Source organism: Podarcis tiliguerta (assembly GCF_965153285.1).
Source record: "Podarcis tiliguerta genome assembly, chromosome: 12".
NCBI classification, from domain to species: domain Eukaryota; kingdom Metazoa; phylum Chordata; class Lepidosauria; order Squamata; family Lacertidae; genus Podarcis; species Podarcis tiliguerta.
The window spans coordinates 57,881,673-57,907,417 of NC_139545.1; the positions used below are offsets into that span (position 1 = coordinate 57,881,673).

General features: G+C 46.8%; 1 protein-coding gene across 1 annotated transcript in view; it reads left to right on the top strand.

Annotated features, from left to right (window-relative positions):
- Positions 1-25,507, top strand: part of LOC310661358 (uncharacterized protein) — a 49,753-nt gene extending 24,246 nt beyond the window's left edge. Inside the window, 16 exon segments of the mRNA XM_083407207.1 lie at positions 91-199; positions 1,243-1,395; positions 2,358-2,557; positions 2,561-2,837; positions 4,191-4,364; positions 5,091-5,249; positions 5,460-5,609; positions 10,944-11,053; positions 11,851-12,224; positions 14,632-14,948; positions 16,139-16,300; positions 18,218-18,382; positions 19,166-19,348; positions 20,464-20,601; positions 22,269-22,427; positions 23,665-25,507. Of these exon segments, the coding sequence (XP_083263333.1) occupies positions 91-199; positions 1,243-1,395; positions 2,358-2,557; positions 2,561-2,837; positions 4,191-4,364; positions 5,091-5,249; positions 5,460-5,609; positions 10,944-11,053; positions 11,851-12,224; positions 14,632-14,948; positions 16,139-16,300; positions 18,218-18,382; positions 19,166-19,348; positions 20,464-20,601; positions 22,269-22,427; positions 23,665-24,632 (3,798 nt within the window). The 3' untranslated portion in view covers positions 24,633-25,507.
- The last annotated feature ends 238 nt before the right edge of the window (positions 25,508-25,745 follow it).

The following is a 25,745-nucleotide window of genomic DNA, read 5'->3' on the forward strand; positions in this document are numbered from 1 at the left end:
TGGCGGACAAGGGTGGGAGAGGCTTGGGAGGTGGTCGGGAGCCTTTCAAGCCTTAGAAATGGGCCTGGGTGGCCTGACACCCATTTTTAAAAGCACCAGATTGACTCTGTTTTCTGCTTGCCTGCAGAACCACGCAGCAATGCGGCCGCAGAACAAGGCAACTCCCAGTGCAACACCCCTTCATCGCTTGCCCTCTGTGGTAAGGGGGCGGGATTTGGTTTGTGCTCTCTCTTTGTGGTCTGGAGTTGCCAGGGGACTATAACTCCCATCAGCCCCCAACCAACACGGTCACCTTTATTTTTAATTATTTTGTAAAGGTTGTACACCCCTCGGCTGCAAGAAAACCAACCGCCTTGAAGCGGTTTATAGAAGAAAAAGAAAAAATGATCCCTGACCCAAATTGACAAGTAATTTCAGATTTTCGGAAAGTTAAATAACAGCAGGCTAAAAACAGATTAGAACTTGTGCCATCTTTCTAAAAAATCTGGAAGGGTTGATTAACAAGAACATTTCCACCAGTTAAAGTGATGGATTATGCCGAAATGGCAAAAAATGAGGAATGGGGGAAATTTATAATTTACCTTAAAAACCATTGTAAACAGTTGAAATCGTTAGTAGGCGTGGAATAACACTTGTAGTTTAATGGTGAATTTCTGATATAATGGAGATGTAAAAGATTTGGATTATTATAAAAGATGCAGGAGGAAACGATTAATACTAGGGCCTACAATGGGGAGGAGGGAAGTCCAGGAGATTCTTTAGGATCTTGTCTTTATGTTGTACGTTTGTGATTGTAAAATTTAAACTTGAAAAACATAATAAATAAATTTACTTATTTTTTTAAAAAGCTTCCACCAGGCACCGAAAAGAGTGTCGTGAAGGCAGCTTCCTAGATATCAATAGGCAGGGAGTTCCAGAGGTCACACTACAAACCATCGAGTTTTGGCAAATGTGAAACGGGCTTTTCCGGAGCGCCTGTAACTGCCAGTTCCTCTAATGGTAGCTGCTGAGTGGGTGTTTATGGGGTAAAGGGATCTTGTAGGCAAACTGGTCCCAAGTTATTAAGGTCTTTATAAACCAATAGTATATTTACTAATACGGTGCTGTGGCTGATGGGATTTGTAGTCCAGAACTTGTAGAGGCCGCCAGGTTGGGGAAAGGCACCTCCACTCATTTGCTGAGGGTCAGCGATGGTCGCCTGAACAGGGACTGATGGCCTCCTTTTTTCATTTTTTCCGACAGACCCTCTTCCAGAGAGTTTTCTCCCTCGAGGGCCAGAGACCTTCCTTGGTGAATCGCCTGCCAAACACCCTCGCCTGTCTACCATGTGCACCAGCAGCCACCGGGGTCCAGACACAGAATGGCGGAAATCCAAGGCGGGGACGTCACAAGAAGGTCAGGGGGCGGCTTGCTCCATCGGTTCGCCATTCCCTCCTTGCGTTTCCTGAGCCTCTCCTAACCGGCAGCCGTGAAAAAAAGGCAAATTCCGCTCTGCGGATCGTTAGGAAAGGGATTGAAAAATAGAGCGGCCGATATCTAAATCTATGGTGCAACCACATTTGAAAACCTGTGTGTCTCCACTCAGTAAGGATATGGAAAGGGGAAGTTTCAGAAAAGGGGTGGCAAAAAGAAAGGGTGCAGCATTTGGACTTTTTAGTTTAGCAGAAAGGCAAGGGAGGAAACACAATGGAAGTTTATAAAATTAGGCACAGCCTGGAGAAATGAAGTGAAGTGAAGAAGGCACAGGCTGGAGAACAGCATACAGAGAAGTGTTTTCTTCCTCTATCATAAACAGTAGAACTTGTGGACGTCCCGTGGAGCAAATGTTGGAAGATTCAGGACAGGTGAAAGAAGCACAGTTAAAGTGTGGAACTCCTTGCCACAGGAGGCAGTGACTGCCACCAGCTTGGATGGCTTCCAAAGAGGATTAGACCAATTCATGGAGGAGGAGAGGGCTCTCAATGGCTACCAGCTGGGGTGGCCGTTCTCTGTGGCCACGGTTGGACAATGCTTCCAAATGCCGGTTGCTGAAAACCATAGGAGAGGAGAGTGTTGCTCTTGTGTTCGAATCCTACTTGCAGTTTTCCTGCAGGCATCCATTTGTTTTTGTTCTTAATTTTCTTCAGAAAATTTTGGGCTTCTTATATTGTAATTTTATGACGTCAGCCTGCCCTGAGATCTATGGATGAAAGGCTGAATTGAACAAATAATAACAATCTGGTTGACCACTGTAAGAACAGGGTGCCGGACTAGAGAGGCCACTGGCCTGGTCCAGCAGACTCATTTGATGTTCTTACTGAGCTTCAGGCCTTGTAGTTTAGGAGCCGGCTTACTGTTATCTCCCTCCTCAACCTCAGGACTCGGCACCCCCTTGCAAGGCCTGGAGAGGTGTCTGAAGGAGGTCCCCACTGGCGCCCACAGCCAGCCCTGTTCGCCAACCGTCAGCTCCTCCATCGGCAGCTCCCCAGACAGGCTCCCACGGCGGACCCCCATGACCGGGAAGTGGGCGAGGAAGGAGGAAGGTGAGACTCAGCTGCGTGATGTTGCCAGGAGCCGGTGAGGCTGGTCAGTTGTGGTTGCAGCCCAGATCCACCCGCCAACAACGCCATCGCTTCCCTTGGGCAGAATATTTGATCTCTGTCCTGAGCCAGCTTTGCTTCCTCTTGTTTCCGCAGGGCTCAGTCGGAACGGCACCCCTCTGCAGGGGCTGGAAAGGTGTCTGAAGGAGCTCCCCCTGAGCTCGCCCAGCCAGCCCTCTTCGCCAGCCGTCAGCGGCTCCCCAGACAGGCTCCACAGGTGGACCCCGGAGGCAGGGAGGTGGATGAGGAAGGAGGAAGGTGAGTGGCGAGCATCAAGGTTGGAGACCAGACGGAAATCTCTAGCCCGAAATGGCGAAGAATGCCTTCGCTGCTGAAACGTTGGGAGCCCCATCAGTTTTGGCATTCCGTCGGCTTCTGAAGACTCAAGCATTCCCCTCATGTTGACTCTCTTTCTTCAATCGTTGTTCTATTTCAGTGGTTCCCAAACTTTGGGGGGGCGGGGCTTTCTCCTTGGTCCCATCAGCTCATTCCCAGCAACTCCTTCCCTGTCCTACAAAAAAGCATTGTTCAGAACAGTGGCTTGCACGACCCACACTAAGGGCCACAACAACAACAACAACAATAATAATTTATTATTTATCCCCCACCCATCTGGCTGGGCTTCCCCAGCCACTCTGAGCGGCTTCCAACGAAATATTAAAATACCGCAATACATCAGACATTAAAAGCTTCCCTAAACAATAATATATAGAAACGGGAGCAATGAAGTGTACATTTATTCAGAATCCAATTAAAACTGATTAATTTCCTTAATTCAGCAAAATTAAGTGCACTTGATCCAGCAATCCCAGCTTTTTAAAGTCCAATAGTCATTTACATCTCCAGTGCCCCAGTACCTCGTAGCGCCCCCTAGGCAATCCCGCCCACCCCAGGGTAAACAACTATATGACTGTTATAAGACATCTGAAGGTAGCCCTGCATAGGGAAGTGTTTTTTTTAATAATAATAATTTTATTATTTGTTCTCCTCCCATTTGACTGGATTGCCCCAGCCACTCTGGTCAGCTTCCAACAAATAGAAAAGCATTATTGTTGTTGTTGTTGTTGTTGTTGTTATTTGAGTTTATATACTGCCCTACACCCGGAGGTCTCAGGGCAGTTCACAGAAAAGATCACAACATAGATAATCAATAAAAACAACCTACCCAATACCCCCCCCCCCAATAATAGAACATCAAACATTAAAAACTTCCCTATATGGGGCTGTCTTCAGAAATAATAATTTTCAATGTTTGATGTTTTAGGGAACCGCTAGTCTTAACTGTTTTAATTGTTACGTTGTTTTAATGTACTTGTACATTATATATTTTAATTATGCATGTTTCAAACCTGTTGTTTTACTGTAATTTTTTGTTCCAGGTAGCTGTGTTTCTGCAATCGGTTTGAGTGTCATTTTGCTGTTGTCCTTTCTTAAGATACTTTCTTTGCCTTGCATGGGGTTGGTCTAGATGACTCTATGAGTCCCTTCCAACTCCATGATTCCTTGACCCTTTTGGTATTTCTTCTTGGAAGGAAAGTTGGTACCTAGATAAATTAATAGCAGCATGGTACAGTTGTGTAGCCAACAGCTTTGCATGCCCTTTCTCGGTAGGACCCAGCCGGAACAGCACCCCCTTGCAAGGCCTGGAGCGGTGCCTGAGGGAGCTGCCCCAGAACCCCCCCAGCCAGCCGTGGTCGCCGGCCGTCAGCTCCTCCATCAGCAGCTCCCCAGACAGGCTGCACAGGTGGACCCCGGAGCCAGGGAGGTGGACCCGAAAGGAGGAAGGTGAGGCGGTAAAAGAACAGAAGGTTTGTTCTTTGTGCAGCGCAGTGTTAAACGGCGGAACTCCCTGCCACAGGAGGCAGAGATGGCCACCGACCTAGATAGCTTTAAAAGAAGGCTGGGCATACGGTGTCCGACCAGATGTCAGTGGCAAACCCGCAAGCGGGATCTGAGCAATAGAGCAACTCCCCCCTTCCTTTGGTTTCCAGTAGCTGGTATTCAGAAGCATTGCTCTCTCCAGAGGTTGAGCAGTAGCCATTGTGGCTGGGAGCCCTCCATAGCCCTCTCCTCCTCCGCGAATTTGTCCATTCCCCCTTAAAGCCATCAAAGTTGGTGGCCACTCCCTGCCTCCAGTGGGAGGGAGTTCCGCAGCTCAACTATGCGCCGATTATGCACGGAGAGATTCACAATACAACAAATTATTACCCTTTCTAAGCGGCGTATGTTAAATAAGCCACACAGAGAATAAAAAATAAGTCATAAAATCAAAAGAATCAATATTTTTTTTCTTGTTTTTCTAAATGTGCCCCCCGTCCCGATGCCCCTGATGAAAAAACGGTTCTGTTTCGCATCTGTCGCCCGCTTGGACTTGATCTGCAATCCCCAAAATAAAAGGTTGCTGTCTGCTCTCCTTTCGCAACTCGAGCGCAGCGAAGTTGAGAGAGCGGGTTGTTGGGAGCTGGAGAGCGAACCCAGAAGAATGCCTCTTTCCTTCCTGTGTCGCCATAGGTCTCAGCCGAAATGGCACCCCCTTGCAAATGGTGCTGGAGGGCTACTCAAAGGAGCTCCCTGGCGCCCCGAGCGGCCACTTCTTCCGCTCTGTGGCCAGCAGCTCTTCCAACGGACAAGGGAAATTGGGGGCGGGAGAAAGTCCCGCAAAGGAGGCAGGTAAGACGAGGCTCAGCTCCTCAGTCATCCCCACCCATGCCCACCCCTAAATGATTTTGCACCATTTATTCCAGATGCAGCTTGTCGGGCCTTTTTCCTCATCGTGATTCCTGCGTTGCAGCGGGTTGGGCTAGATGGCCCCTGGGGTACCCCTTCCAACTCTGCCATTTACCTGGTTTTCACCTGCTACTCGCCCTTCTCTTCCTTCAGGGATCCCACCCCTTCAAGGCCTGGAGAAGTGCTTGAAAGAGATCCCGCTGGGTGGGGTTTCTTGCCCAAACGCCGTTCCTACGGGAAGCGACTTCTCTGCCCAGAAGCCCAGGAGGACGGAGGCGTCTTTGCAGAGGCTGTGGGACAGAGGTAAGGAAAGGAGCAGGGAGGAATCTGCGGGGCTGGGAGAACATCGGGAAATGTGATGTTAAAAAAATTATATTTTATTATCTTTAGTTTTGTACGTTTCAATCATTTTACAATCATTTTAACATTTCAAAACTTGACTTCCTTTTCCCCTCCTTTACGTTTTGTATTTTCTGTGTATTCCAAATTAATTTACTCGCATGACATTAGAGTGTGTTTTAATTTTTCAGCTTTCAAATTCCAAAAAGGAGGGGTGCTAAAAAGAGTTGTAGCATGACTTGGGAAATCATTTTAATATAATTTAGTTTTGCTTGGTGAGAAAAATGTGTGTAAAATTGCATAGAAGCTATTAAAATGATTGCCAAGTAATTACAGCAGTATTGTTATTGTTATTATTATTATTTGCATTCTCGGAAGGTAAATCTAAAATTTTTTGGTTTCCCAAAAGCAGTTTATGTGCTTCTCCATCCAATGTAACTTTACCAAGCTAAATGTCATCTAATCCCAGAAATAATAGCAGATTTGAATTCCTCACACCCAAAAACATATTTTAAAGGTCCCTCACTGAAGAAATTTGCAAGAATTAAGTTTCACCCTTAATGACACTACCTTCCATGACTCGGTCCTCTATCCATCACCCACCCTAATCTCTCCAGATTTGTTCAGAATAAGAGCCTGGCCTGCTGGATCCAGTCAGTCTTCCCTGTGGTCCAGCATCTGGTTGCTCACCTTAGGACAGGATCCTGGACTAGATGGGCCATTGGTCTGATCCAGCACCCAGTCTCTTGTTGTGTTCCCACTTGTGATTCCCACCAACTGGTTTTCAGAGGCAGGACGTAGCCATTTTGTTTAGTAGCCATCAATGGGCACCTTTAAATATCAGAGGAGGAACCACAAGATGTTTTAGGGCAGGGGTCAGCAAACTTTTTCAGCAGGGGGCCAGTCCACTGTCCCTCAGACCTTGTGGGGGGCCAGGATTATATATATATATATATTTTAAAAATGAATGAATTCCTATGCCCCACAAATAACCCAGAGATGCATTTTAAATAAAAGAGCACATTCTACTCATGTAAAAACACGCTGATTCCCAGACCGTCCGCAGGCTGGATTTAGAAGGCGATTGGGCCGGATCTGGCCCCCAGCCTTAGGTTGCCTACCCATGGTTGAGTACAGTTTTCTAGGATTGAAGTTGTTGATTTTACCCCCGGAAATAATCAGATTAAACCGGGCAGCGGATTAGGCCCCTGAAATGCCTGGTCTAGTAGGAGTAGTTTGGTTTGGAGTAGGTTGGGAGTGAGAGGAGAGAGAGTTGGTTCTGGGTAGAAACATCCACTCTGAGGAAAATATCACAAGGAGTCGCTGAGCTTGGTGTGAAGGGCAGGCTGAGGCTGAGCCAGGAGAAGTAGAAGCTGTGAGAATACAGTGGTGCCCCGCAAGACGAATGCCTCGCAAGACGGAAAACCCGCAAGACGAAAGGGTTTTCCGTTTTCAGAGGTGCTTTGCGGGACGAATTTCTCTATGGGCTTGCTTCGCAAGACGAAAATGTCTTGCGGGTTCCTGCGATTTTTTCCCGCTCCCCACCCCCTTTTTCTAAGGCACTAAGCTGCTAATAGCCTTTTAGCAGCTAATCCGCTAATCCCTTAAGCCTTTAATAGCCGCTAAACTGCTAATAGCACTAATCCGCTAATGGGCTTGCTTCGCAAGACGAAAAAACCACTAGACGAAGAGACTAACGGAACGGATTAATTTCGTCTTGCGAGGCACCACTGTATAGTCTATTTAGGTCTCATTCTGGTGAGGAGGGGAGAGATTCTTCTACGAAAAGAGAAGACTCCCCAAACCAGTGATCCCCTGGGTCTCTTACTTGGAGTACCTCAGGAGTAGGGCTGTCTAAGGGGGGTGTAACTGACAGAAAGTACCACTTTGTTCAGAACCAAAGTATTAAGTGTGAAACAGCTGAGAAAACCCTGAAGTGAAATAGCATTGTAAACTGAAGTATCCTAAGTTTTATCCACCCATGTCATAAACTTCCTTGTTAAATAAAATCGTTCTTGTTCATTTGAACAAATCCTGCCTGAGACTCCTAATGATTAAGTTTTACCTCACGCGAGTGTGCAACTGACAGGAAGTTGTGCCTTGTTTAAGAGCCCAAAATTTTAAGCAGCAACAGCAGTGCAACAACTGAGAAAGAACTGAAATGAAATAACATGATAATCTGAAGTATTCGAGGTTTTACCCACTTGGGTCATAAACACTGCCTTTGTTAAATAAAACCTTTGTTGTTTATTTGATCAAATCCTGCCAGAGACTCCAAATTATGAAGTTTGCCCTCACACAAGTTCCCCACAAGATAATCTGGGGTTGTTTGTGGGAATTCGTGGAATTGGTGTTCTTTGAGGTGGGTGCACTATATTATTTAAGTGAGGGCAGGCCCAATGGCGCCAGGGGAGAAATTGCTGTTTCCCTGCCACATATTAATTGGTGGCAGCACCGTGATACAAAGTTAAAACCCGCACAGAAATGTGCCCACAGATACAGACCAACCAGCTTCATAAAATATTGAGGATATTTTTTTAAAAGGAGAAAAAAATTCTGTCAGGAAATGACCAGCAAACGCCAAACCAGAGAGACTCGGGATGACCCAGTGCAGAGAGCTGCTGCATCTGAGGAGAATCTTATTACTGAATTAGAAATGATGAGGATAAAATTAGAATTGGCTAAAGTTGAAGCAGAGAAATTCAGTTAGCACAGATACAGGCTGATGGAGATATGGCAGAGAGAGAGAGCAGATTAGCTCATGAGGAAAAAAAGAAAGAGATGCCAGATTAGCCCAAGAATACAGAGAAAGGGAGGCCAAGGTGGCCCATGAAAAAGACGTTTCTTTTAAAAATGGAGGAAATCAAGCTGCCGCAACCATAGTTGGGGGGTGGTGGAGATTTTACCTCAGTGAATATAGATATTTCCAAAGTATGTCAAAGGTGATGGTGTACAGGCATTCCTGTTTAGTTTTGACCGGACCTGTAAAGACTTCAATATTCCTGAGGAAAACTGGATGCTGTATTTATGCCCGCAGATATGTGGAACTTTGAGTGAAATATATTCAGATTTAAGAGAAGATGAAACCTCTGATTACCTCACATTTAAAGAAAGAGTGAAAATGCGCTTTGGGCTGACTGCAGAGCAGAACCGAAAAGCCTTTCGGGACATTAAGAGAAAACCAGGAAGGACTTAGGCCCAACTGGGTGGCCGTATTGATAAAGCTCTGGACAGATGGGTGGAAGTAAAATTAAAACCGCTGACGAGCTTAAACAGCTGATCAGTTTAGAGCGATTTTATAGACAGGTTGCTGTGTTGTACCCTTATGGGGTATCGAAGAGCCCATATAGAGTCCTTAGATAGGTTCCCTATTGGTAGGAGAAGATAACAGAGGCCAGCCAGAGAATATTGAGAAACAAAGCAGTTAGTAAGCCTGATCTTTATTGATCTGTTACAACAGGGTGCTCCCCTCACATGCAGGAAAGGAGGAGGACCCAGAAAAATGGCACGCAAGGCCTTATAAAGACTTTTGAAATTGCCACCCTGTAGATCAAGACCACCCCCAGAAACATCATGCCTACATCACAGAAGGGGTGTAATCTAAGACCACCCCTCAGATACATCCCACCTACATCACAGAAAAGGCTGTCTAAAACAGAAATTTGAATATTGTTTCTCCTGTTGTTGTTTATCTCCTGTCTGGCAGGTTACTTGATTGGATTGCCTGGGGAGCCTGGCCAGTCTTTTGTAATGATAAATACTGAGTTCCTGGGCCAGGTCACAGTCTCACACCCTATTCATATCTTAACTGTGCCCTTAAGACAGGATTTGTGAGGAAAGAGACAATGGGGAGGTTTCACACTTTGATCTTGCAGAGAAAACATTGGCTCAGTTTAGGAATCAAAATGGTTCCAGATCGGTCTTCCTGTGCTGATCTATGTCCGTGCTTGGTTGGTACACTTATGAACATTTAACATATATCTAAGACCTCAAAATTCCTATCACAGCTGCACATTCACACTGGCTCCTTAAAGATGAAAAACGGAAAACAGTAACTGAAGTCTCTACCTTGGTAGATGACATTGAAGGAGACTTAGGGGAGCATAATAATATTAAATAATATTAAATATTATTAAATAATTAACTAACTAACCAACTAACTAACTAACCAATTAATTAAATTATTAAATAATATTAAAATAATAATATTAAAAATAAGGGGACCATTCCCTTCAAGAAAAGTAATGATTGGGAACCCAGAGAGAAAGTTGGGGCTCAGAACGACAACCCTGAAAGGTGGGCTGCTCCTACACAATACAAACCTAAAAGAGTGGTTTGTTACAACTGTCAGGAGGCTTGAAAGCTACAACCAGTGTTTATTGTTGTAAGCAGTAATACACACATAGATTACTATATACAGATACAGAGAGTTAACAGCTTCTACACTCTCTCAGCTAATTGCCATTTCTAATCCTTCTTTCTCTAACTACACAGACAGACTCTCAGAACACTGGCATATATTATGTTATAGCTGCTCTGTTCCACTGATTGGCTAAGCTCAGCCAATCCTTATCTTACACCTACTGTTAACCAATCAACAGGCTATTTCTAGGCAGACTACTGTCTCTGGGCAGACTTCTGTCGCTGGGCAGACTGCCAAAGATATCTCACAAGGATCACATCAGAACACATTGTCCCCAAGTAGAGAAAACACTTGGGGACCCAACCTGCCCGGCAAAATCAAACTTTTCCATCACTGGAGCCAATGTAGGTCTTTCAAGACCAACATTGGTCTCGGCCGCTCTAAGTCACCAGTCTAGCTTCATTCTGGATTAGTTATAGTTTCTGGGTCTCCTTCAAAGGTAGCCCCACACAGAGCGCATGGCAGTAGTCCAAGCGGGAGATAACCAGAGCATGTGCCACCCTGGCGAGACAGTGCGCTGGAGAGCCATTGCTGCCAGCTGATGTAGTCTTTCTCAACCTTGGGTCCCCAGCTGTTGTTGGACTGCAATTCCCATCATGCCTAGCCTAGCAGGGCCAGGGAAGATGGGAATTGTAGTCCCAAAACAGCCAGGGATGCAAGTTTGAGAAAGACTGATGGTTGCCAATCAATACTGAGCTGGTGGACCTGTAAAAGGGTAAAAGAGTATTGGGAAATAATAATGAATTGAAAAAAATATTTAAAAGTATTCCCAAAAAAAGCAGAGTCCTTTTTCTTGGGGATAATTCAGACGGAAATTCCCAGGTGTCAAAAAAGGTTATTTCTGTATGCCACTACTGTGGACCGTGTTTTGTTAGCCCCAAAATGGAAAACGAGCGAGAGCCCAACCAAAGAAGAATGGCAACTCAAGTTGACGGAATATCCACAGCTTGCAGACTTAACATATAGAATAAGAGAACAAGAAGAACATACGTTTAGAGAAGATTGGAAGACGTATGTTGAATATATGGGGAGGAACTGTGTGCACTTGTGTAGACTTATGAGGCTTTGCCCTTGGGTGGGAAAAATATTGCGCCCGGGAAAGGGAAAATGGGAGTCAACAGACACACAAGGAATAGTTTCGGAGAAGAAGCTTTTATTTCTACCATCCATGAACTGGTAGAAGGAGCAAGTGTGATAACTCACAAAAACATGCACGAGTTCACAGTCATTTGCACAGAGTATATATTCCCCTTCTAGTTCCCTCCCCCTTTCTCCTCCTTCTTCCAGAGTCCTGCCCATGAGTTCCTCTGAGCATGAACAGAAAGCTCCCCTGTCTTGGGACTCTTGGCACCCGTCCCAGGAAAAGGGGAATGAAAGCGGTTCAGCATGTCCAAAGATGTTGCAACTAGAATGAGATAAGATTCAGCTCTCAGGCCTGAGTATTCTTGGCATTGACAGAGTCTATTCATTAGCCTTTAAAAGTAACATTTTGCCTATACACAGCATCTTGTGAGAATAAGCAGAGAAGAGCAGAGAAAAGCTGTTTTGGATTTTTAGAAGACAAAGGAATTTTGGACAGTTTTTGAGGCCTGGTGGGGGGGGGACTTTGGGCCTAGGTGGGGTCACCTGTCCTCACCTCCTACACTTGAAAACATTGGCAGCATTAAGAGAAATTCAACTGTGTAAACAAGTTTTGATGGAAGTAATAATGGAATGCTGAATGGTAAAACATGCAGGGATTTATGAGATGAAAAATGAACCATGGAACGAGAATAATGGAAGTCATTGATATTTCAAGGATGTTTAAATGAATATGTTAAATCTCAAAACAGAAAACTGAATAAAAATTATTTATTAAAAAAAGACAGTGCTGAGCTGGATAGCCAAGGGTCCAACTCTGCTTCCTCTGCTCAAAACGCCTTTTTCTTCCCTCCAGGCATCCCGCCACATCCCACGAGCTCATCTGGCTCCGTGGCAGCGGAGGCCGCGGTGGAAGCTTCTCCCCTCGACCGACTGATGAGTTGCCTGAAGGAGATCCCCATTCAGAGGCCGAGTTACCTGAACACGCCCAGCGCCTCCTCGTCCGCCTCCAGCTGCAGCGAGAGCGAGCGCCAGAGCCCCGGGGGCAGCCTCTGGTGGGACTGCGCTCAAGGTGGGTGACGAAGACGGGGATGGATCCATTCTGAGCAGCGGGGCTGAGGACCAGCTTGGATTCATAAATCAAAATCAAATAAGATTGGAAACGTAAAGAGAAAAAGGGTTATTTTTATCGTATGTGGTGGTCTTGTAGTAAGGTCAGAGCTTACTGGGAAATGATATATAATGAATTGAAAAGGATGTTCAGAATAACCTTTGTAAAAAAACACTAGAAGCTTTTCTTTTGGGAATTATAGGGACAGAATTACCTAAATGGTATAGAAATTTATTCATGTATGCTACTACAGTGGCAAGAATGCTACTCGCCCCAAAGTGCAAAGAAGCAGAAGTCGCAGCAATGGAAGAATGGATGCAAAAACTTACGGAATATGCAGAAATGGCTAAACGTAACCGGCAGAATAAGAAATCAAGATAACAAACTTTTTACGAAATAATGGAAGTGGTTTATTGAATATTTACAAATAAATTGCAAGCAGATAAAAACATTGGCAGGATTGTTGTAATAACCTGCAGTTTTATAAGAGTATATAATTAAAGTAGATAAATAAATGAGCAAATTAAATGAATTTGGATATGCAGCAGATATTTAAAAAAGAACTTTAAGGAACCGCAGAAAGAGGGGCAAGGAAGTCAATTTTTGAAATGTTAAAATGATTGTAAAATTAATGCAATGTATAAACCTGAAAAGTATAAATAAAATGAGAGAGAGAGAGAGAGAGAGAACCATCCTGGACTTGGAGAAAAGGCCAGCTTTCTTTTCGGGATGCAGCGAGGCTGCTATTTTAAAATACTTTATTTTAAAAATGATTTATCAGCCCTCAAATTTAAAAAGTTCAACGCATCATCAGAGATTTGCAACATCTCCTAAACCATGACAGTTCTATTCGTCAAGCTCTGGGAGGAAGACCATTTCATCATCGCTTACAGACAGCCACCCAATCTTAAATAACTCCTCACCCACAATAATACAGCAACCAAGCTTAACATGGACACTGGTCCCAGAGCCTGCAATAAACCCAGTTGCCCACTTTGCTGCCACATCCGGATAATACCATTACCGGCCCCAACAACATCAAACATACCATCTCAGGCCTATTTAACTGTTCATCTTCTAACATTGTGTCTGCCATCAAATGCCAGCAGTGCCCTTCAGCTCTCTATATTGGACAAACAGGACAAACCTTACGCCAAAGGATAAATGGACCTAAATCTGACATCAGGAATCTCAAGACAGAGAAGCCAGTAGGAGAACACTTCCATCTCCCAGGACATTCAATACAAGATCTCAATGTAGCTGTCTTATTACAAAAGAATTTCAGAAATAGACTGGAAAGAGAAGTTGCTGAATTACAACTCACCACTAAACTGAAAACTATGGAGAGACCTGGTCTGAACAGCGATATTGGATTCTTATCCCATTATACAGGCTAAATCTATACTTGGTCATCTGCATAATGACCCTTTTAAAACCTTTTTCTTTTTCTTGTGGGACCAACTGTCATTAACGATCACTAACAGACTTACCATACCCATTAGCCAATCACCCATTCCCTCCCCTCCCTCTCATTGTATACAGTGGTGCCCCACAAGACGAAATTAATTCGTTCTGCGAGTTTTTTCGTTCTATGAGTTTTTTCGTCTTGCGAAGCACCAATGTGTATTGACGGTTTCCCATAGGAATGCATTGGCGGTTTAAAAAAAAAAGGCGCAAGACGTTTCGTCTTGCGAAGCAAGCCCATAGGGAAATCCATCTTGCGAAGCACCTCAGAAAACGGAAAACTCTTTCGTCTTGTGAGTTTTTCGTCTTCCGAGGCATTCGTCTTGCGGGGCACCACTGTATAAGGGTCTGGTGACTTCTGTTTCAGTGTATCTGAAGAAGTGTGCATGCGTACGAAAGCATATACCTAAAACTACTCGATTGGTCTCTAAGGTGCTACATCAGGGGTCAGCAACCTTTTTCAGCAGGGGGCCGGTCCACCGTCTCTCAGATCATGTGGTGGGCCGGACTATATTTTGAAAAAAAATAAATGAACAAATTCCTATGCCCCACAAATAACCCAGAGATGCATTTAGCCTACTCATGTAAAAACACCAGGCAGGCCCCACAAATAACCCAGAGGTGCATTTTAGATAAAAGGACACATTCTACGCATGTAAAAACATGCTGATTCCCGGACCGTCTGCGGGCCGGATTGAGGCGGCAATTGGGCTGCATCCGCCCCCGGGACTTAGGTTGCCTACCCCTGTGCTACATTATAATTTTTAAATTCTTTTGGAAGGATTCTTTTAAAGACTTTCTGAGATCATATAACTTTTTTGAAGATTCTTTTAAGGGAATTTTTAGGTTTTTAAGAAGAGTCTTTTCAACTATCTTTTTAAAGAATTGTTTTAATTTATTTCAGTCAGAGTGTTTTCATTCTTCCTAGACACAGGATCGGAGATGGAAGGGACTTTGCGGCAGAAGGGGACGGAGTCCAGGCTGCAGAGCGTGTTGCTTGCTCCCGAGGAGGAAAGGGGGCTTCCTTCCGCCCGAGAACCAGATCTTGTCACCATGGGCAGCCGAGCGCCGCCGGCCTCCCCACTCGGCGGCCTGGAGAGATGCTTAGACAGCATCGCCATGAGCCAGCCTCTCCCCTCCAACATCCCACCTGGCGATGCGAAGAGTCCGGGCGACGTGGTACCCAGGAGATCCCGGCAAGGGATGGTTGGATCACATCCCACAAGTAAGTGAGGCTGTGGGTAGCCTTTTATGGCGGTGGGTTTGACCCGGGACCGGGATCTTGCCATTAATTAATTAATTAATTAGGATGCTGTTCATCCTCTATCAATCTCAGTGGGGTTCTCAACATAAAAATACAAGATAAACCCAAAATGTATCCAAACCAATAACCCCCACCCCACAAACATATTTGCAAGAACATAGGAGGCCATTAACCAAAGGCCTGGTTAAAGAGGAACATTTTTGCCTGGCACCTAAAGGTGTATAATGAAGGCACCAGGCAAACTTCCCTGGGGAGAGTATTCCAGAGACAGGGAGCCACTGCAGAGAAGGCCCTGTTCTTGTGTTGCCTCTCTCCTGACCTCTTGTGGAGGAGGCACATGAAGAAGGGCCTCAGAAGATGATCTCAGGGTCTGGGAAAGAGGCGGTCCTTAGGGTATTGCGGTCCTGAGCCCTTTAAGGCTTTATAGGTCAAAACCAGCACTTTGAATTGGGCCCGGAAACTAATCTGTAGCCAGTTCATTTGGACCAAGATCGGTGTTATATGCTCAAACCGTCTTGCTCCAGTGAGCAACCTGGCCGCTGAATTCTGCACCAGCTGAAGTTTCTGAACAGTCTTCAGAGGCAGCCCTAGGCAGAACGCATTGCTGTAATCTAACCTTGAGGATACCAGAGCATAGACAACAGTAGTTAGGCTATCCCTGTCCAGATAGGGGTGTAGCTGGGCCACCAGCCAAAGCTGATGGAAGGCACTCTGGGCCACTGAGGCCACCTGAGCCTCGAGCGACAGCAAAGGATCCAGGAGGACCCCAGGCTATGAACCTGCTCCTTCAAAGGAGTGTAACCCCATCCAGAGCAGGCGACCTCCCAGCCATCTGGACTAGGGAACCTCTCACTAGCAGGGTCTCTGTCCTATCTGGATTGAGCTTCAGTTCTTGGGGGTTTGGGTCAAGGAGGGAGAGAACTCAAAGATGGCTACTTTTCCCTGGTCTCCCAGGTCCTAGTCCAGCACTCTAATGGTGCATTGAAGCTCCCCCCCCCCCCAATTTCACAAGATTTATATACCGCTTTACTGTTACAAAACCTCAAAGCTGTTTGCAAAAAGAATAAAATGATAAAAAACCATCAGTTAAAACACATACACACAGGCAGGAATCCATTCCTGGTCTTGATGAGAATGTGCGACTTTTGCAGATCCTCCAGCAGACGACGTCCTCTCCCACGACCCACAGATTGGTCCGAAAGATCCAGCGGCAGCCAGTACCCCCAGTCCTCCCAGCACACCAGCCCAGGACTCCTTCGGTAGGACGCCTGAGAGGAACGTGGAAGGCCGTGCTCAGCATCCCCAGGCGGAAGGTGAGAGAGCAGCACAATCTGAGATAATACTTATCACAACTGAAAACAATGCCTGTTAGCAATGAAAGCAGAGCAGTGCAGTAAATCATAGAGCTGCAGGAATCTCAGCGGAAGCATCCCTGAGAGATGGCCACCCAGCCTCTGCTTGAAAAGGAGGGAGAGTCCATCACCTCGCAAGGGAGACCGTTCCATTGACCAACAGTTCTCGTCAACAGAAGATTCTTCCTGGGGTTTGGTTGGAATCTCCTTTTTTTGCCAGTTGAATCCGTTGGTTTGGGTCCCACACTTTGGAGCAGGAGAAAACAAGCTTGTTCCTTCCTCCATGCGATGGCCCTTCAGATATTTGAAGATGGCTATCCTCTCACTTGTTATTATTAGTAAGATCTGGTTGGTTGGCGTCCATCTCTCTCGGGAGACAATGGAGCAGTGATGTCAAATACAGTGGTGCCCCGCAAGACGAATGCCTCACAAGACGGAAAACCCGCTAGACGAAAGGGTTTTCCGTTTTGGAGGTGCTTCGCAGGACGAATTTCTCTATGGGCTTGCTTCGCAAGACGAAAATGTCTTGCGATTCCTGGGGTTTTTTTCCGCTCCCTACCCCCTTTTTCTAAGGCACTAAGCTGCTAATAGCCTTTTAGCAGCTAATCCGCTAATCCCTTAAGCCTTTAATAGCCGCTAATAGCACTAATCCGCTAATGGGCTTGCTTCGCAAGACGAAAAAACCGCTAGACGAAGAGACTCACGGAACGGATTCTTTTCGTCTTGCGAGGCACCACTGTAGTAACATATATTATCCACATATGTATACAATCTGTTTTAACTGTTCTTAATTTAAAATGGTTTTATTCCGATGGAAAACAAGCGAGGTCCCAACTAAAGAAGAATGGCAACTCAAGCTGATGGAATATGCGCTGCTCGCGAACTTAACGTATAGAATAAAAGAACAAGAAGCACATACGTTTAGAGAAGATTGGGAAATGTTTATGGGGGAAATCGTGTACACTTGAAAATACTGGCAGCATTAAGATAAATTCAACAGTGTAAATAAGTTTTGATGGCTGGAATAATGGATTACTGAGTGGTTTAGTTTATGTAAAATATGCAGGGATTTATGATATGCAAAATGAACCATGGAAAGAGAGGAAGGGAAGTTTTTGATATTTTAAGGATGCTGAAATGAATAAATTTTTAAGGATATTTTAAGGATGCTTAAATGAATAAATGTAAAACAGAAAATTTGATTAAAAAATTATATATATATTTCTGATTTGCCTTAGGCGCATAGCTGTCAACCGCCCCTTATTTGGCGGGAAAGTCCCTTATCCCAGCGCCGTGTCCCTTATTGATGATGTCCCTTAAATTTCCTGGGTTTCAAAGGAAGCAACTCCTCTCCCTCCCTCCCTGCCGGTCAGGGAGGAGGGAGGCTCCAACTGTGTTGCTTGGCTGCGTTTCTCACCCAATAAGGAGTCTAAGAACGCCTGGGGGGTGGAGCTTGCATGCCTTGTGCCGATCAAATCGGCTGTGTTGCCTGGGGACTCGCCTTTGCTCAGCGCTTCCCAGTGGAGAGGTGACGGTGGTTTTCCTTGCTGCATCCCCTTTGCCGGGTTGCTGCGCTGTGGGAACCACTGCTTGAGGCTTCGTTTGGCTTCTGGCTGGGCTTTCTGCCTTTGGCTCGGAGGGGCTCAGAAGTCGAACATACCTGTGCCCAGAAAAGCCCTTATTTTTGCTGCTGATCCCTTAGTTTCGAGGCTGCTGGTCCCTTATTTTCAAATCTGTAAATTGACAGCTATGCTTAGGCAGCAAAATGTCTTGCGCTGGCCCTTCCCTCGTCTCCGGATCGGCGAGGGTGGAAAGAGGGACATTCTGCCGCCAAGATGCTCAAATGTGACTCTCCCCCCCCTGTTTTTGCTCCTGCAGCTGCGAGGAAACGGGCACCGAGCGGCTCCTGCCTCCAAGGCCTGGCAAATCTCTTGCCCGAAAAGCCCGCCAACCCTCCTTGTCGCTTCCGGCCGCTCCCCAGCAAGGCCCAGGGCAGCTCGGAGCAAAGGGAAGCGCAGGCAAGCGTCTCTTCAGCCGAGGAAGGTGAGGGTCTCTGCTGGAGCGTCCTGGCGCCGGAGGCCAGGGTAGCTTTTGTAAGCTTCCAAAATGGCGCATCCAAGTTGGCGTGTTTAATCGGAGAGAAGTCATGGTCAAGATTTGAAACATATAGACTTTTTGCGTGAAAGAGAGAATAAACTTGTGAAATTTGGTTTTGAGGACTGAATATAATGCTGGTCTATAGAAAGTGGATTTGTTGTTGGAGTGGATTTTTATATATAGCTGACAGATGAAGAAATCAGAAGTTCTCTTTTTCCTGTTTGTTTTCTTCTTTCCTCCTTTATCCTTTCTCTATCTTCCTATCTCTTTCTTTCCTTTTCTGGCCTGTGTTTTTATTTGGATTAGCTTTTTCGCTCTGACATTGATTTTTGTATTCCTTCTTCCAAATTTTCACTCGAAAAACATTTTGTTTGACGGTCTATTGTGGTCTATATTTTGAATTTGATATATATGGGGGCACCAAAATCTTCAGGTGCCCCTCTAAAGGTCGTCATCCAGCCCTGGGCAGAGCATAGTGATGCCAGCTAGCAGCCCTGAAAGCCTCCTCTGCTCCTGCCATAAGATTTGCGGTCATCACAGCTGGGGAAAATATCTGTCCACAGGCCACGTAGGAAAGCCGGATTCTGGAGAAGGATGCTAGGGAAGAAAGTGGCATGCACTGAAATAAGTTGCCGCTCAGGAGCTGCTGGCCTTCAGTAACAAAGGCCCTCGGATTTACTGAATTTTGGGACCCGCCTTGTAATGGTTTCTTTGCCTTTCTCTGCGCAGAAGGGGCAAGTGAGAGCAGCCCTCTCCAGGGCTTGCTCAGGTGCCTGAAGGAGATCACTGCCCGGGGCCCCAGTCCGTGCAGCCCATCGTCCAGCAATTCCCCGGCCAGAAGCACGCGGGGAGAACCGAGGTGCAGACGTGCCAAGGGAGAGGAGGCGGAGGCCAGGAGGGCAGCCCAGGAAGGTGAGCCTCCGGGGTTGCACCTCTGGCAAGGCAGTGGCAAAGGCAGGCAGTGGTGGTGGAGGCAGGTGGTGTCACCTGTCCTGTGCCTTCTGGGTAGGGCAAGTGTACACTTAAACCAGTGGTTACTAACATGGCACCAGTAGGTGCCGTGGCACCCTGGGCATCTCCCGCTGGTGCCCAGAAAGCCCCCTGAGCACCTACATCACCCCTTTATTTGTGAAGGGCTGAGGAAAGAACATAGAGGTGAAGGAGGAAATGGGGAAGAGAGATATTCTTTCCCACATTCTGTTTTTTTCTCTGTGTGGTTTTCAAGGCACAGATTCTATCGGATCCAACTTTGACTGAGATCCCTTGAAAAAGCAAAGTTTGTGTGATGATGGTGATAATAATAATATTTATTTATTTATACATACATACATACATACCCCACCCATCTGGCTGAGTTTCTCCAGCCACTCTGGGCAGCTCCCAACAGAACATTAAAAACACGCTAAAAGATCAAACATTAAAAACTTCCCTAAACAGGGCTGCCTAGATGTCTTCAAGAAGTCATATAGTTATTTATTTCCTTGACATCTGATGGGAGGGCGCCACCACCGAGAAGGCCCTCTGCCTGGTTCCCTGTAACCTCGCAGTGAGGGAACCGCCAGAAGGCCCTCGGCGCTGGACCTCAGTGTCTGGGCTGAATGATGGAGGTGGAGATGTTTCTTCAAGTCTACTGGGCTGAGGCCATTTAGGGCTTTCAAGGTCAGCACCAACGCTTTGAATTGTGCTTGGAAACATATTGGGAGCCAATGTATGTCTTTAAGCACCGGTGTTATGTTTTCCTTCCTTCCTTCCTTCCTTCCTTCCTTCCTTCCTTCTTTCTTTCTTTCTTTCTTTTTATTTCTTTCTCTCTCTCTGACTCTGACTCTCTCTCTCTGTGGTGTGGGGAGGGGTCAATCCCTGGTAGGAGGGAGAGAAATAACCATGTACCGTTGACACACACTAAAAACCCATACATGCCCATAGGTCAAAAAAGGTTGGCAACCCCCTGATTTAAATCAGTGGTAGCCCGCTGGCAAAACAGATCTTGGGGTGCAAAAAAGCCTGAGCCCAATATTCTCCCCCTGCAGAGCTTCCAACAGGTCAGAGGAGCCGCCTGAAGGAAAGGTCGATGGGCAGCGACGGCCCAGCCACCACGCCCTTGAGCAGTCCACAGAGAGAGGCTGGGCACAGGAGCCCGACCCCCGAGGCTGGCGGGGGGCACCGAGGTGAGTCGGCACGGCCTCTGGCAAAGCAGGAGGGGCGCAGCAGCCGCAGAGACTTAAAATGCTCTGAGGAGCCTGCAGGATCAGGCCAGTGGTCCAGCGTCCCGTTCTCACAGGGGCCAACTGGATGTGCTCAGGATCTGAGCCCAAGAGCACACTCTCCCCTTCTGCGTAGTATTCTGGGGCATAACGGTCATTGTTTCCCCTTTTTTAAGGGAAATTTCCTTATTCCGAATAGGATTCCTCATGAGAAAAGGGAAGAGTTGACAGCTATGTTCTGGAGTTCAGAAGCATTGCTGCCTCTGACCGTGGAGCTGGCAGCCATCGATAGCTTTCTCCTCCTTAAATTTATCCTGTCCTCTTTTATTTTATTTTTTAAATAATTTTTTTAATTCGGTTTTATAATTTACATTTGTATTCAAACAGTAGTCCTAATCATAAACATATAGAATTCCCTGAATCCTTAGCCTTCCCTCCACCCCTCTATGGGTTCCACTGTCAATCTTTTTCAACTGCATCATATAATATTCTCCATTTTTTCTTAAAATTCCATACACTGAAACATAGATAAGTTAGGTAGGTTAAGCAACCGGCCCACAACGTCACTCAGTGAGCTTCATGGCCAAGCATGGGGATTTGATTTTTTTTGCCAATGGTTTCTTCTATTTTTTTTTTTTAATAACAAATTTACCAAATTTTTAACAAACTCATAACAAATCGAGCAAATTTAATACAACCCCCCCCCCCCCCGCAGAAATCAACTTCCCGCCAACTTCTTAGATGTTTCCATAATTAACCCTTATTGCTGCTTATATTTCATAGTTGTCTCTAATTCACATTCCATTTTTTCCTAATCCATCAGCTGTTCATTTGTTAATTCCTGCTCGTACATTGGTTAACATTTCCAATATTATCAAGTGAGGATTACGCATCCATTTATCATACCACATTAATTAATTAATTGTTATGTCTGAAATGAAACTTTCTTTTCCCTCCAACTGCGTATATAAAAGCCTAATAATTCCATCTCTGTAGTTGTGGGGTCTCTCTCTCTGGTCCTAGTCCAGCACTCATTTCCTATGATTTTTGTTTTTCCCCCCAGCTGTGCATTATTGAATTACTAGATAGGAGATATGCACATGTGTAAACATTGCCTTGTGTAACCTGCCAGCCCATTACACTAGAAATGAATGCCTTGAAACAGACATACATTATAATTTGGCAGTGAAAACTTCACTATGTGGAGCGTTATTTCAGCACTGCTGTCTCTCTTTTTTTGTGATTTTTTTATTTGATTAAAAATATATATAAACAAACAACCATTTAAAATCTGAATATCAAGATTACTCTGAATCTCCTGACTTCCCCCCATCCCTTCCATGGGTCCTAATGATAATATTTACAACTGCATATCAATATTTATTTTTTAAAAATCCTTCTAGATTATCCATACCTTCCGTTACTTTCCAAGTGTTTCCTCTGATTATGCCTGACGTGCCACCACTTTCCAATGGGTTCTCCGTTAGGGGGCACCTAGGCTTACTTCTGAGTAGACATGAATGAGCTTGCACTGCAAGTCGCTTGCGGATCTTAGGGAAGCAAATACATGCAGGTGCAGCAGGAAGAACCTTCAGCTCACACCGGCCCATGTCTCTTGTCATTCTTTTCAGGATCCGCCCCCTCGAGCGCTCTGGCCTGGGGCAGCTGCCCCAAGCGGAACGGGCATTTCTGCCTCTCGAGCGGGAGATCCGCTGCGCTCAAGTTCGGTGCTCAGAGGCCGAGCAATAGCTGCTCCCCCAAGAGTGGGGTGAAAAGGTCACTGGGGGCAGGTAAGTCCCCAAAGGACAGCCGTGAATCGGGAAGCTTGAGAAGCTGCAGCCTTTGTGGCCTCGGCAGATATTGCAGTCCTGTCGATCATTTCTCAGTTGTGTCTGCTGGTAGGATATTGCCCATCTTGGAGGGAAAAGCAAGGAGGGCTGGCTGAAGTTGGTGGGAACTGTAAATTTAAAAATCTGGGGGTTTGGGATATATGCATAGTGTGCACACATAGTTAGGTCAGGAGATTTCGTTCTTCAATAATAATAATAATAAAATTTATTTACACTCTGCCCTCCCCAGCCAAGACCGGGCTCAGGGCGGCTAACAACCAATAATAAAAATGTTGCTTAAAATACAACTTAAAAACAAGATTAAAATACAACGTTAAAACATTAAGATGCAGCCTCTTCACAGGAGGAGAAACGAAAAAAGAAAGAGGGGGAGGGAATCAAATTGATTCTAAGCCAAAGGCCAGGCGGAACAACGCTGTCTTACAGGCCCTGCAGAAAGAAATCAGATCCTGCAGGGCCCTGGTCTCATGAGGCAGAGCGTTCCACCAGGCCGGAGCCATCACTGAAAAGGCCCTGGCTCTGGTGGAAGCTAATCTAACTTCCTTAGGGCCCAGGACCTCTAGGGTGTTGCTATTTATGGACCTTAAGGTCCTCCGCAGACCAGGAGAGGCTGTCCCGTAGGTATGAGGGTCCTGGGCCGTGATTTTTATGGATTTTTATATTATCCTTCATCAAAAGATAGTTGAAACCAGCAAAACAATAGCACCCCTATCCAAGTAGTATTATTTATGAATCACTTCCTGTAAACCAGTGTTTCCCAAACTTGACCCTCCAGCTTTTTGGACTACAGCTCCCATCATCCCTAGCTAACAGGGCCAGTGGTCAGGAATGATGGGAATTGTAGTCCCAAAACAGCCGGAGGGCGAAGTTTGGAAAATGCTGCTGCAAATCATCTCGAAGCGACCAGACAGTGAAAATATCAGCAATGCACACTGTTATGAATATTCCGCATATAAAAGCATCCCTGATCTAAAACATCACAAGATGTTGAGCCGAATTTCCAGAACCCTCGGTTAGGCTGAATGTTAAGTGCGGCACTTGGGCTGAAGAAGACGGGTTCTGGATGCATATTTCACAATTGGGGTTACACCCAACCACACCAGAACATAGCGGAGGAAAAGATCTAGGAAGAAGAAACTGAGGGCCGTTTCTTACATGCTTTTTTTAAATCCTCCAGTTGCAGCACAGGGAGGTGAAACTCCAGGGACCTCGTCCTACAGCTGCAAACTGCAAGGCGATGCCGAGTCAGGAAATCTGCGCAAGAAAAGCTGTCTCAGTGTCGACCCGAATCCGGTTCTCTGCACCTGGGGGAACGGGAAGCCTCAGGAACGCCGCCCTGAGGTTGAAGACGGCATAGGTCCGGCGCTGTCGAAGAAGCTGGACCGCCTTTCTGCGGACATGAGCGCCGTCTGCCGGGACGTCTCCCGCCTGCAGAGCCACGTGGACCGCTTGGAGCAGGATGCCCGGGGCTGGGTCCTGGAGCTGGCGGCGCTGCGCATGGAGAACCACAGCCTGAGCGAGTGCGTGCGGCGCATGGAGGGGCGCTTCCGCGCTCTGGAGAACCGCTCCCGCCGCAACAACCTGCGCGTCCTCGGCCTGCCAGAGGGGAGCGAAGGCAGTGACCCGGTCGCCTTCTTGCAGAAGACTCTGCCCACCCTGCTGGGCCTGCCCCTGGAAGCCCCGCCCCTGGAGATCGAGAGCGCCCGCCGGGTGCAAGGGGGCGCGTCCTGGGACCCCAGCGGCAGGCCCCGGCCCCTGGTGCTCCAGCTCCTGCGCTCGGGAGACAGGGCGGCCATTTTGCAGGCGGCCCGCGGGAGGCCCCTCAGCTACTCCGGCGCGCAGATCACCATCTTGCCGGACTTCTGCTCCTCGCTTTCACAACGCAGGAGGGTCCCCTTTGGGACGTTCCGGAGGACCCGGTGGGCGGCGGACCTCTGCTTTGGCTCCCGGCACCCCTCCTGCTGCTATGCCTGGGCACCAGGCCTGCGGGAGCCTCTGGCTGGCTCGGGGGCCCTGAGGGGCGAGAGAGAAAGCCGGCTTACCAGAGGGGTGGGGAACTGGGGCACGGAAACCTCACCCGGCCCGGGGCATCGTGGGGGGTGCCACTCCACAGGGAGCTGCGAACAGCACGATGACAACCCCTGACGCAGTTCTTGGTAGAGGGTGCCAACGGTTGGCTTGCTCCTCCTGCCCTTTGCTCTGGGTGGGTCCTGTCGTCAGGCGGCGGACGCTGCAGGGGCAGGCGGCAAACTGTTGGTGGCCATGCATCTTGCCCTTCACCCCTCCAGCTGGTCAGGCTCGGCTGCCAGCCCAGTTGGCTGCTGTGGGCGCCATTTTGCCTCCGGGGTCCTTCCCCACATTCCTGCCCCTGCTTCTTCGTCATTTCTCTGGAGCTGCTTGGCAAAATCTTTTGGATGCCATTTGAGCTTAGGTCCTCCGTCTTGAGGGTGCCCCGTCGTCGTTTCTCAGGCTGAGAATGCCCGCCCCCCCTTAAATGCACCATCCATCCAAGTTACAACAGCCCAGAGACTGGGGTTTGGGGGGGCACCCCCTTGCTGTGGGGGCCAAGCTCTCTTCCTCTTAAGGCTCAGCGAAGCCCTTTCTTTGTGTTTATTTTCAAGACCTTTTGGTCTGGGCAGGCCTCGGCTGGCTGGCGACAATTCAGGGTCAACGTGTGTTTTTAAAACGTGTTGCTTTTATATTTTTCAAAGAACCAATATTTTATATTTTATGCTTCTAGGTGTGGTTGTTAACATGCCCACCCAGAGCCTTTGTGGAGAGGGTTGGCTATAAATATGAATATTAAAGAAATGAACTTGAATAATAAAGAAATGAAGTTGGGGAAATATCTGTGCCTCTTGGAAGGGTTATTTTCCAGGGCGTGTGCAGCTTCTCGGTGGCTCGTAGGTGTTTGTTTGATTGTTGAAATATTTTATTTATTTTCATCATTAAAAATTTACATGCAAACAGTTTGTGTAACCATTTTGTGAGATTCTCTGAATGAAAATTGTGGAGAATGTCCTGATACGTAGTTTTAAGTTCTGTTTTAAGGAGCCATGTAGAGGATGGGGGGCAGTCACGAGGTTCATAGGTGTTTTGGGTCAGGTGTGGAGAACCTTTGGCCCTCCAGATGTTTCTGAACTACAACTCCCATCAGGCCTGGCAAGTGGGGATAATGGGAGCTGTAGTTCAGCAACATCTGGAGGGCCAAAGACCCCCCCCCCCCACACACACAGAGAACTTCTCTTCCTGGGCGTT